Below are 12,970 nucleotides of genomic sequence, written 5' to 3'. Positions count from 1 at the left end.
AACTAAACACCTATCTACCGAGCAGCAATTGTCCTCTACCTAGCCTATAAGTTTAACTACTTTAAACAGGAGTGGGCCAGTAAGGCTATATGGCAATTATAATATAAGAAAGACGTTACCGCGTTATATAAGCAGTATAAGGAGAAGTATACGTAGTTAGAGGATAAGGAGGATAATAAGCCGGTTGCTCCTAAGCGGCTTATACATAAAAAGCGTTATAATTTAGATTCGTCGTTATCGGGCGAAGAAGGCTTTAACTTTTATAGTATGCTTACTAGTGAATATAGAGCTCGCAAGCGTTAAAGACTTAAATCTAAACTTAAGCGCTTTACTAAAGATACCCCCACTAAAGCTGAACAATATATTGTTAACCCGCTGGCTTATTGGTAAGGTATTAAGCACATCTATCCAATCCTCTATCGCATAGCAATGGACCTCTTTTCTATACCGGCGATGAGCTCTAAGTACAAGCGTGAGTTTAGCTCTGCCGACGACGTAATTACTAACGACCGGAACCGCCTAGCTAATGAGACGATTAAGGCGCTGGAGCTTCAGAAGAGCTAGTTAAATAAAGGGCATTTAGAAAAGAATGAGGATAAATAAGGAGTACAGGGAGGACTTATTTTTAGAGTGTACATTTACTATATAAGGCGAAGCTCTGCTAAAAAAATATCTAGTACCCAGATTCTCTATCACGGACTACCCAATTGGGTAATTCTTGGCAATTAATCGCAATCATTTCAATTAATCAGCCAATTCTCATTAGTCGATCAATCGCAACCAGGATTTTGGCCAATCAATCGCAACCGGGGGTCCCTGCCTGCGATTGATTGCCTGTCGAACACACTGAGTGCGAGTTCTTTATAAGAAAGATAGATTTTATTAGATTTACTGCACGGTAGTCGAGAAAACTAAACAAGAAAATGTTAAAAGTATTGAATAAGAGAACGGCCCTAGACTCTCCTGCGATATTTAAGCAATATTCAAGATTACATGAGATCCGGAAAGTCAGCAGGCGGGCTCCCCTTCTCCGCTTTATCAAATTTCTCAGATATAGACGTCACTCCGTTAGCAACCCCATTCGCTGCAGCATCGCCAGCACGCGGATCTTCTTTATAAACCTCTGCGATGGAGATTAGTGTGAAGGCAAGTTAGAACTTAGTCGAAGCCAAACTTACCAGCAAAGGCATTAACAATAGTGATCACGGAAGATGCGAACAAGGCCCAAGTGACGACGTTATAGTATGAGAACTGATTCGACGCAGGTTCTTGTTCGAACCAAGAGGCATTTTCCACAGCCTTCCTCATCTCAATATATCCGTACGACAGCCAGGCAAGAGTGCCAGTGGTTGCGAGTGTGGACAAAGTCCTCAATCCAAGACTTAAAATCTCTCGGAAACCTTCAGGCCGAGGTCTGAATTTCTTTAGAAGGGCTAAAGTGAATAAAAATGAGACGACACAGAGGTCAACCATCAATATCATATACTGGATAAATCCCGCGCTTGCCCAGTTGCCGCGAGCAAAGCCACCGAAGCCAATCTCCTTCTTGTTCACTTCGCTCACGCTCTCGAAACAAGACGCGCTGAGCCTAACATATTCACTAGCATTGACGGGAAAATTAGGACTATTGCGTGCGCCGAGCATGATGCCAGCCATGATGACTGTTGCAAGTATAGGAAGCAGCTTAAAGACACCCATGACAATACCGCGTGCCGTATATTCGCTCTCAAACCAATTGCGAGTATTCGTGAGAGCATTGAGGTGGGTAATTAAAGACATGACGATCAGGAAGCAGACCACATTATACACGTAGGCTGAGATCTCACACCCGTCATGCCCTGCAACAACGATAAGGGATAGGCCGGCAACGCTCTGCTGGTCCGAAAAGGCATTTATGAGTCGCTCCAACACATGGATAGAACGCCAGATCTTTGTGTGGTCTTGTTTTGAAGAATGCCAGGTTTTTAGCCGATAATGTCGACCCCAAAGGACAACTTCGAATCCTATCAGAGTGAGCGAAATAACAACTGTCGACCAGGATGTCATGAGGAAAGCACCCCACCACTATTCAGCATTAGTCTAGTTGTCTCAATGTGGCTCATCGGAAACTTAAATCTCAGAGAAAAGGAACGGTTGAGTATGGGTGAGTACGATACTTACCACTTTCGGAATAACATTATAGTTAGCTTTCAGAGTGGTGACCGTTTTCAAACTGCACTGGTTTACAGTCCCTTGATTGTGGTTGATACAGTATTGTAAACTGATCGGAATATTCCAGTTGAACAAGCCAGACCCTTGTGTGGACATCGTAAGCAGAAAGACGTATGAGAAGGCTTTGGCTTGCTGGGCTGACTCCAAAGCAAACAGGTACCCAATTTAAAGGTATGACGCTAAGAGATGCGTATGGAATAATAATTGAGTGGATCGCGGCTAGGATGTTAGAGCGAGATACTTTTACCTTATATCTTACGTGTTAAGGAAAGGCGGGGTTTCTCAAATGACCAAGCATGGGACCTTAAGTTGGAGAGCATAAAATTAGTACCACATTGCGCGAATGATCGTTGGCAATACGTATCAGCTAGTGACCATAACAGGCTGTAGTGTAACTATGGCATTGCCTGCGCCTCGATCATGACGCCAACATTGCATATTTGTTTCAACCCGTAAGCGAGTATGGTAACCTGCGGCTTGGGGCCCTTTTCAACGATCAGGCATTTGAGAGGGGCTGTTATCAGAAGATAGGCAAATAAGCCTTGGTAGAGTGGCCGCATCTAGCTTAACGCGGCCAAAGGACTGGGGCGAAAAAGGTTCGTAAGCAAGGCCGGGCTGTAGTTACAAGGCCGGGCTGTAGTTACAAGGCTGAAGGGAGCTAAGACAGCCAAAATACACCACCTTGTCACATCTCGTTGTAAGTGCGTGTCGATCGGGTTACAGCTGGTCGTGGTCTCGGAAAAGTTGAACGTGGTCACCGATGGAGCCACCGGAAAAAGGTCGGCGGTACCACACTTCCAGCCATACAGAACGCGCACCGGTAGCCACAACTTACCTTAGCAACTGCATGCATAGAATATGCGATGCATATGCATCGTATATACATGCACACAAGAATATATTTATTAGTGAGTAGAAATAGATTGGCGGTATATATAGTGTGTATATTAAGTATATACTAGGTATATACGGAGGCAGCGGCCAAAAGTACCTGGCCCCTTGCGCCACAAAAGCGCCACAAAAGCGCCACAAAATTACTTTCTTGGCGTTCCATATTAGGAAGGAGGGTAGTGGACGAGGTAGTGGACGAGGCAGTGGGCAGAAGCAGTCCCTATACCTCACCACCACACTAGGTAGCTATTATAATGTTATATATCTAAACTCTCGTTATAGAGAGCTAAAATCCATCTTCTATACCAGCTCGTCCGGTAGCGGCTTAAATATCGGTATTTATACTGCTATAAATCTTTATAAGAAGGGCCTAAGCCCTTATATAGATATTATATAAGTTACCTATTATATACAGTAGGATATAATAAGAATTTAATGGATTTTAAAAGCTTGTAGAGTATGGTATTAAAGGGAGAGCAGTATACGCCGCAACGCCGCGGTGCGCGCCAAGCATTGCTTACGCCACACTAAGCCACTAAAGGCTAGCGTATACAAGGGGGGGGGCTAGGAACTTTTGCCCGCTGCCTCCGTACCGCATAGACTATAGCGTAGCCTATTTAATAGAATATAATGGTAATATTTTAAAGGGTAGTGTATGCAATTTATAAGGAAGTAAGGTCTCTTTAAGGTAAAAATATAATTAGTAAAGTATAAAGAAAGTATATACTTAGCATGTGCACTAGTATTTTAATAGCATAGTTTACTTATTTTATTATAGTTAATAGGAAGTATACGCTAACATTAGGAAAAAATTTACCAGCGTTTAATTTTACTTTTTTGCCATATTAGCATTTTCTAGCTTTTAGCTGCTAAATGCGGCATTTATAATTAAGTTTTAGTATTTAGTTACTAAGTACTAACTCTAAGATTACTAAGCATATATAAAAGTATAATTTTTATAATTTTAATAAGCATATATATATTTTATTAATATTAATAAGCATATATAAAAGTATAATTTAATAATTTTAATAAGCATATATATATTTTATTAATATTAATAAGCATATATAAAAGTATAATTTAATAATTTTAATAATTTTAATAATTTTAATAATTTTAATAATTTTAATAATTTTAATATATTTTATATTTTATATATGCTTTATTAATAAATATTAAAATTATTACTCTTAAAGCTTTATATAATAATTTATTGCTTAACGTCCGATTTAGATCCCTATTAGACCCACGCGGACTACTCCTTATTTACATATAGGGAGAAAACTCTATTTAAGAAAAATAAGAAAACCCNNTNATCCATCTCCCCGCCTTTTNNGACTCGCCTACTTAGCGCCTANNAGTCGCCTATANTGCTCTACTACCTTACTATTTAACCTCCTTAGGAACCACTGCTGCCGTAATAAGCCTACGGACGCGCTAGTATTATAAACTATTACTCTACTACTATAGAGTTACTAGGGGGCACCTACTGCTCGCCCCCTTACCTTTTATTACCATTTCCCTTGTAACCTAGAACTAATTTAGCATATTTTAACTAATAAGCCACTGGGTAACCGCCTTAAGGCCTTTTTATATTAAGAGCAGTGTATTATAGTTCTCTATACCAGCTATTAAGAGTATTATTTCTTAATTAGTGCGTAGGGGGTATAATAGTATTACGTGTTTTAGTATCTGTTTTAGCCAGCTATATTCGCATCTTGGGCTACCTATTAGGACTCCCACCTAGTAAAGCTAATCTTTTAGTCCTATTATTCCTGTTCTTAAGAGTGTTGCTATTATATTTTCTGCCTTTATTAGGCCTTCTTAAAGCCCTTAGGTATTTACCCCCTATAGCGTTAACTATACTATAGCTTAGGTTTATCTTGCCTAAGTCAGCCTCTATACCTTTAACTCCCATTTACCTCTCTAGCGTTAGTCCAACCAGTATTGCATTACGGTAGATAGTTTCCTAGCGTTCTTACGTGTTCTACTTTAGCTCCTTTCTCTGTCTTACTATTATCTTTGCTAACCTCTTATACGTCTTTCTTTCTTCTCTATATAGGCCTGGGCCCTAAAGCGATACCATTCTTCTTCTACTTTCTTTACCTATTTCTCTAATATCTCTTCCCTACTTTAGGGTTATTAGTTTGTTCTCCTATAGGGCACCCTAGGGTCCCTCTATAGTTTACTTAGGCGTGTCTTAATGTACTTTATAACATTAGAGTTACGTTTATTTTACGTCCTTTGCATTATAGCGGCTTTAATATATAACTATAGGGGGGGAATATTAGATTCCTTCTTAAGNAGTGCTATNGCCGTTNGCTTATACCCGCCTATAATACTCTAGAGGTAGGCTATCTAGACCTTTTAAAGTAGTTTAAGGAGTGATTTAGGGGGGCCCTTCTTAGTTTCTCTAATGGCCTAAATACTAGATCTATATATTATAGTTGGCCGGACAACTGCTGTATATAGTAGGTATAACCTCTAGAAGCATGGACCCTATATAGAATTAACAATCCTAGATAAAGCGATAAACTATACTTAGCCTTTACGGGCCGCTTACGCCGCATATGCGCTCCACTAGAGCTTACTATTTACCTATACTCCTAGTACCCTTAGGCCCTAAACTAGTTAACCCCTAAAGCCTTAGATGCGAATTATATGCTAGAGATCTATAGATTAGTTATATTTTCTTATAAAATGGATTAGCTGGTATTTCTCTAGTAAGAATTAGACTCTATAATGTTTTGCCTATTCTATATAAGTGTTATAGGCTTTCTCTAGTGTTCTGTAATTCTCTGCGGCTATTAGCCCGTATATAATTAGGTTTATGTCGTTAATAAAGCCTATCCCCTAGATCGCCCCTTTCTTAAAGAAGTTAAGCAGGTTGCTTATAAAGAAAAGGAAGAGAATAGGCGAGAGGGGTAATCCTTATAATATTCCTGTTATAACTATAATAGGGGGGCTCTGGTATCTGCTAAAGACTAATAATATTTCTTTCTAGCCTATAAACCCTTAGACAAATTATATAATCTATTCTAGGAAGCCCTTTACCCTAAGGATATATAGGAGACGCTCGTAGGGTATATTATTGTAGGCACCACTAATATCTAGGCTAAGCATTAATACTACAAAGTCCTTTCGCATCGCCTATGCAGATTTAATAGTGGTAGCGAGTAGCGTAAGTGCTAATAGTGTTAAGCGGTTCTTTCTTGCCCCTATTTAGCTTTGTGGTAGTAGGGCGTGTTCCTCTACTATATCTGCTATGCGTTCCGCTATTACCCTTTTTAAGATCTTGCTAAGGGTGTTTTTTAAGGCAATAGGGCGGTAGCTTCTTGTGATTAAGTAATCTGCTTTACCTTCTTTTTGTAGGATAACCGTCGTTATAGATCTTCCGAGTCATGGGTAGTAGCCTATAGTAAAGTATGCTTTAGCTATATCTGTAAGCTAAGGTACTATAAGTGGCCTATAGGTTTTTAGGGCCTTATTTAGAATCCCATCTAGTCCTAGTACTATATTATTTAAAAGGCGGCTAATAGTTCTAGCTATTTCCTCTGTTATTATATCGCTGTTAACCCACAGGCGAGTTACCGGTGTTTCGCCTATAATATCACTAAGGTCTGCTAGAGCCGGTTAGGGGAAGAACCTTTCTATAAGGATCTTTGCCTTCTTATTGTTGTCGTTTATAGCCTGTGATTCTCCTGCTCTTCGTAGGGGTAGTAGGTATAGGTCTTCTGCTAGGCGCCCTGCCTTTTTCTTAGGTAGTTATATATTAGCTATAATATAGTAGAGTTCGATATACCTGCTTATCTAGGCCTCTACCCCAGTTTTCAGTGGCTTATTCCTACCTTTAGGCGTCACTACCTCTACGGTCAAGGCCGGGCCAAAACCTCTCCCGCCTAAGTAACTCCTATTTACTCCTTAAGTATATTTTACCGGCGTGCCGCCCTAGAGGCGAACGGTTCCGTCTATTAATATACTAACACGCGCATCCGTTCTCTTAAGCCACGTAGCAGTCTTTCTGGCTAGGGTGTAATCCTGCCTACCTACTAGGTGCACTAAGGGTTAGAGCCTAGCTAAGGGGTAAGGTTCTTAAAGCCAGTAGTAGCTGCTATATACTACGCCCCGTAGGAGGCTAGTAGTAGTATAGGGGCGCAACACCCTATACTACTGCCAGTTCCCGTTTCGCGTTGCCTATAAGAGTCTCCTTATAATAGGCCGACTGTGTCTTATAGGAGGGGGCCATAGACTAGGTCCCATGCCAGGTGACCTACTCCCCCCTCTCCTACTAACTAAGCTTATGTCCCCCCTTCCTATAAGCTGGCCTATATCTCTAACTATTAAGACCTTATCTAACTGGCCTATATTTCCCCTACAGCCTCCCCCATATATGTGTATTAGGTTGCGTATACCACGCCTATTAAAACCCTCCTATAAGTCGCCTTATATATATACGTCAGGTTGCGTGCACCACGCCTATTAAGACCCTCCTATAAGTCACCTGGTTGAACGCCATAGGGCTATTAAAGCTGGCCTGTGTTTCCGCTGCCTAGAGCTTTGCCCGTGTTTTTACCTCGTTAAGCCGTCTAGTCGCCGTTGCGTCACCATCGCGTTACTATCGCGTCGCCGCGTTGCTGTCTTCCAGGTCGCGCGCACTACGCCTATTAAGACCCTCTTTTAAGTCACCTAAGTGTACTAGATACCAGATAGGCCCTCGTAGAGGGGCCTTAATAAGTTCTCTAGGCAGGGCCTTAACAAGTTCTTTGCGGTGGCCTTAGGGCCTTAATAAGTTTTGTATAAGGTATCTGTAACGCGTTAACCTTAACAAGTTCTTATAAAAAGAGGTTCCCTACGCCCTTACTACGTCCCTTTACGATCTTAGAGCTAGTGTAAGCCTAAGGGTGTCCTATTGTATGACTAGGACGCGTCTACGTTGACTAACTAGATAATAAGGCCAGTTTCGGGCCTGGCTATAAGCCAGGTAGTTATATATTAGGTGGTTTTCGTATCCTAGTATCCCTTAATAGGCCTCCCTAGGTAGTAGGGCAAGAGCCTCATGCGGAGGCAGTAAGGCTCCTGGTGTTATTAAGGGCGATACTTTGTACGGTGGTACGCGTCGCAAGCTTAACACCACAGAATCGCGACGATAGCGCGCTGCACGCGCTGCGACGGCTCCCTACTATCGCCTCTACACTTAGCCATCAAAAGGAACGATTTCCTGATGATGTTTCCACCCGCGGCGACGTGGACGCGTGCAGTAGGGCTTCGCGGGCTTAAAGCTTTATATAAGGCTTTACATAAGGCTCTATATATAAAGGCTCTATATAAAGCTCTATATAAAGCTCTATATAAAGCTCTATATAAAGCTCTATATATAGAGGCTCTATATAAGGCTCTGCACAAAGCTCTATACGAAGCTCTATATATAGAGGCTCTGTATAAGGCTTTACGTAGAGCTCTATATACAAAGGCTCTATATTAGGTCTCCGCTATATTCCTAATAGCCTCTATACATACCTTTGCCAAGTATACCCCCTATATAGCCACCTTATTTTTTACCTATTCTTCCTTCCTTATATCCTTCCTACCTAGGGAGGTATTACGGGACTCACGTTTTCACGTCTCTGCGCGCTTTGACGTTCTTGACCCGTATTTACGTTTGTCCCGAGACACCTACGCACGTTCCCCTACAACCCCTATTTATACCCATACCTAACCTGTTCTGTTTCTGCATCTAAATGTCTTTATATTAACTACGCATAGTTACGCGTACGTAGCCTTCTTCAATTACTACCCCGTTTAGTATATTGTATTCTAGCTCGTGCCCACTTCTATAACAGGAGGCACTAAAACGGCAGCTAGTAGAGGACTATTACTAGAACTAGACGACCGTTACTAGAACTAGATAACGACTATTAAAATTACTAGCCAGCGAACACTATAAACGATTTAATTAATCGATTAATCGAATTAAACTAGAGCTTTAATATCGGCCCGTTACCAAATTAAATAAAGGCCTCCTAGGGAGGCACCCTAGACCACCGTTTAAATATATAGCCAGCTAACGGATATAGAGAACGATTTAAATAAATCGAAGCCTTTAATCGGGCCGACCCCTCTCCTAAATTAAATTAGACACTAATATAGGTAGGTAGGTAGCCGTCGTCTACCTTTCGTCTCCGCCGTCGTCGCTAAGGCGTCGCTGGCTATATAGCCCCTAAGAACGCGTTACCGCGACGCGTTACCACCGCAACTATACCTCTACAACCAGTCTACTGCAGACAACATTCCCTACAACCAGTCTACTATAGACAGCCTTCCCTACAACCAGTCTACTATAGATAGCCTTCCCTATAACCAGTCTGCCCTGCAGATAACTTTCCCTACAGCTAGTCTGCTGCAGACAGCCAGTCTACCGCACGGCAAGGGCGCCGTAGATGCACCGTAGACACTATAACGTCTTAGCCACCCAGTCGAGCCAGCCACCCGGTCGAGCCACCCCTGGAGCAGAGCTCTCGTATGCATGGACTCTTACCCAAATTTGTTAAATATATTGATATTATACAAAAAGATCGTCCTACATTAGTAGTTCCTTCTGCACCTTCTTCGCGAAGCCTATAACGCCTTATAGAGCTATATAGCGTTCCTTTTGAGCGGCCTCTACCCGCTCCTTTTGCTCCCGCTCTTAGTTCTTTTATAGAGCCTCCCTTACTAATAGAACTCGTGCCTTACCATATAACGTTTTACCCTATCCTCTACGCTGCCTTTTCTGCTTCTTAATAAGCTCCATATTTATACGCTAAAGTACAGTTTTATTAGCAAGAGTTCTTAAGGTAATTTGCTATAGATTAAGCAAAGCTTTAGAACGTAAGGGTATAGCACCTTATATAACCGAATTAATAACTTTATTATTTTTCCTCCAATAGAAGGCAATATAGAAATATTAATTTAAATACCATCCTTATTTATAAGGCTTGTAAATAGAGGAGTCTCTAGTTAAATCTTTAATAGAATAATAGAAGGATTGTAAGGAATAAGGCCTATTGCCCGCCATATACTTACTATATTAGTTAACAATATAGCTTAACTGCGTGTAGTTTAGTAGATCTCTAAGAACTCTTACTTTATAATAGCTAAGTGTAATAGGACTAGCCTAGTTACAGTAGGAATGTCTCGGTAAAACACTTAATAGATAAATTCCGACGCTTTAACCAAATTCTGCTAGATTAATTGAATTTTACTAAAGTCTATTAAAGACCGCGTGTGTATATGCGCATGTATCGACCACCAAGCCCTTAACTATTTAATTATATGATTTTCCTATTATTCCCTTCTCTTCTTTATATAATGTCTTGTTCTTAGCAAGAGCTATATACCCTTAGATTTAGATAGAATTTATATTATTCCTTTAAATCTTCCCTAAAGTCTCTCCGCGCCCTTATATTACGTTACGTTAATACTAATACCCTTAAAATGTTAAATAAACTCGAATCCGCTACGTTAACTGTTATAGCCCTAGTTAGGGAATAAATAACTATAATATAATAGTCCTTTATAGATGCCTTGGCCTAATAACAAACTATACTAGAAGCTTAGTATTAGTAATCGATTAAAGCAATATATAAAGAACTCTATAACGCTAAAATACTTACGTTAAAGACCTTAATAGCAACACCTGTAAATAAAATTAAAATAACTATATATAAACCTAATCTATTAAATACAAACCCTAAACTAGTAACGGCAGCTTAACCTGTACCTATAATAAACCTAATACCTACTATAAAATCTAAAAAGCTCTATAACCCTCTAATGTTTAATAGAAATTAAAATAACTTACATCCCTTTATAACTAAGCTCCGTTTTAAACTTTTAATAAATTATAACTAATACCCTACTAAAGCTAGCAAGATTAGCTATAGAATGTCTTATTTAAGTAAAGACACTGTATAAACTATGGACCTATTCTTCTATAACGGCACCTTTATTAATTTTAAAATCTTTATCTCTCTACTAGAACAAATATATAATAACGCTAGCCGTAAATATATAGCTATTACCAAACTTAAAAACCTATAATAACGGAACCGAGACTTTACTAACTTCTTTTTAGAATTTTTAGGCCTTATTAGTGAACTAGATTAGAATAAAGCTACTAGAGTTGCTACTCTCTATTAAGCTATTTTAGATAAAATTAGAGCATAGTTAGTAGGTAGAGAACTACTAAAGGACTTACCCGAATTTACTATAATATATTAATAAATTAATAAGGACCTTTAATATAATAAATAAACTTATTATTACGGACGCTTTAAGTACGATATTATAACTACTTAGAGAGGAGTTAGAAGAAGCTAGTTAGTTAATCTAGGCACGGTCTAAGATAGAGCTGATAGAGCTATATAACGAGGAATAGTAACTAAAGTTATATAACGTAACCTGTATAATCTATAAGATTTATATAATCCGTAATAAAGCAGGTAGAGCCTACGTACCTTACGTACTAAGGGGATTTCTTAGGAGTATGGTTGTGTATTTAAAGGACCATAGTCCCTACCTAGATAGTTCTCTCCTTTATAGTGAATCTCAGAATATAATTAGAGTTAATTTATTAGGCAACCACTCCACCAGTTATTATTACGCTGTTAACTTCTTATTTACCTATATACCTAGCCTATTAATAAGTCTACCGTAGTTCCTACTATAAGACTTTATTATATATTTACTACTAAGGTTATAGTATTAATAAAGTTAAACAATATGCCACTAAAAGTATTAGCCACGACGCTGTTAACGGCAGCAACTATATCGAGATTAGGTAACGATACTAGTATAGTAGAAGACACTAACTCTTAGCTAGTTACCGTTAGACAGTTATAGGAAATAGTTAATCGATTAATAGACAATAATAAAATACTTAAAGAAAGGATTAGTGGAATCAGAGCAGCTAAGGTTAAGTTACCCTTAATTAAGCGATTCTCAGGGGAGAAGTTAAAGCTTAAGGGATTCCTTATATAAATGCACTTTAAGGTTATATAAGAGGGAGTTAAACTAGGAACGCCTATAGATTAAGTCACTTATATAAGATTGTTCTTAACGGGAAGGGCACTTAAGTGGTTTAAACCTTACCTTACGGAAATACAAGAATATAATATAATAACTACTAACTAAGAGGTTTAATATATGTTCTTAAGTTAGAACGGGTTTACGGAATAATTAACGTAGATATTTAAAGACCCGGAGGTAACTATAATAGCAGAAAGAAAACTTCAAAACCTAGTATAGAGGACTTTAGTAATTAAGTATATAACGTAGTTTTAAACATTAGCAATATAGGTTAAATAGAATAATAAGGCGCTTATAGCATAGTATAAACAGGGACTTAAGGTAAAAATTTAGGACGTAATTATTCTAATAGAAGATATGGATACTTTTAGGAATTTAATTAATTAAGCAATTAAGATTAATAATAGGATCTACTAAAGAGAGCAGACTAAGAAGGGTTAGGATAGAGTCCTATAGTTATATAAGGCCTAGGGCACGTAACGATAAAGTTAAAGTTAAAAACTATAGTATAGCGCAGAGCTAATAGACCTAAGTGGTACTAAAAAATCTAAGAAATATAATAAAAAATTATGGAAATCTAGAGGACAAGGATTAAGTAATTAAAGGTTTAAAGAGTAGAGGCTAAACTAGGGATCTTAATAGCAGAAGACGTTTAGGCGAACTCTATAGCAAGAAAAATAGTTTAAAAAAGGAGCTTATATAAATTACGGAAAATAGGGTTACTATATTAAAGACTATAGAAGTAGTTAGAGTTACTATATAGTAAAAGGAACGAGACTAGTAGAAGACATATATATAT

At 38.8% G+C, this 12,970-nt stretch overlaps 1 protein-coding gene across 1 annotated transcript; it reads right to left on the bottom strand.

The window, feature by feature from the left end:
* Positions 1–989: 989 nt before the first annotated feature.
* Positions 990–2,307, bottom strand: K441DRAFT_699447 (uncharacterized protein; the record flags this gene model as incomplete). Its single annotated transcript, XM_067653158.1, has 3 exons — positions 990–1,123; positions 1,179–2,064; positions 2,161–2,307. 3 exons carry the CDS (start codon positions 2,305–2,307, stop codon positions 990–992), a joined length of 1,167 nt encoding a protein of 388 aa, XP_067499489.1.
* Between the last annotated feature and the right edge of the window lie 10,663 nt (positions 2,308–12,970).

This window comes from Cenococcum geophilum (assembly GCF_001692895.1).
Source record: "Cenococcum geophilum 1.58 unplaced genomic scaffold K441scaffold_51, whole genome shotgun sequence".
Classification (NCBI taxonomy): Eukaryota; Fungi; Ascomycota; class Dothideomycetes; order Gloniales; family Gloniaceae; genus Cenococcum; species Cenococcum geophilum.
Note: the sequence above shows the minus strand (reverse complement) of the source record. Positions and strands in the feature narration are given on the sequence as shown.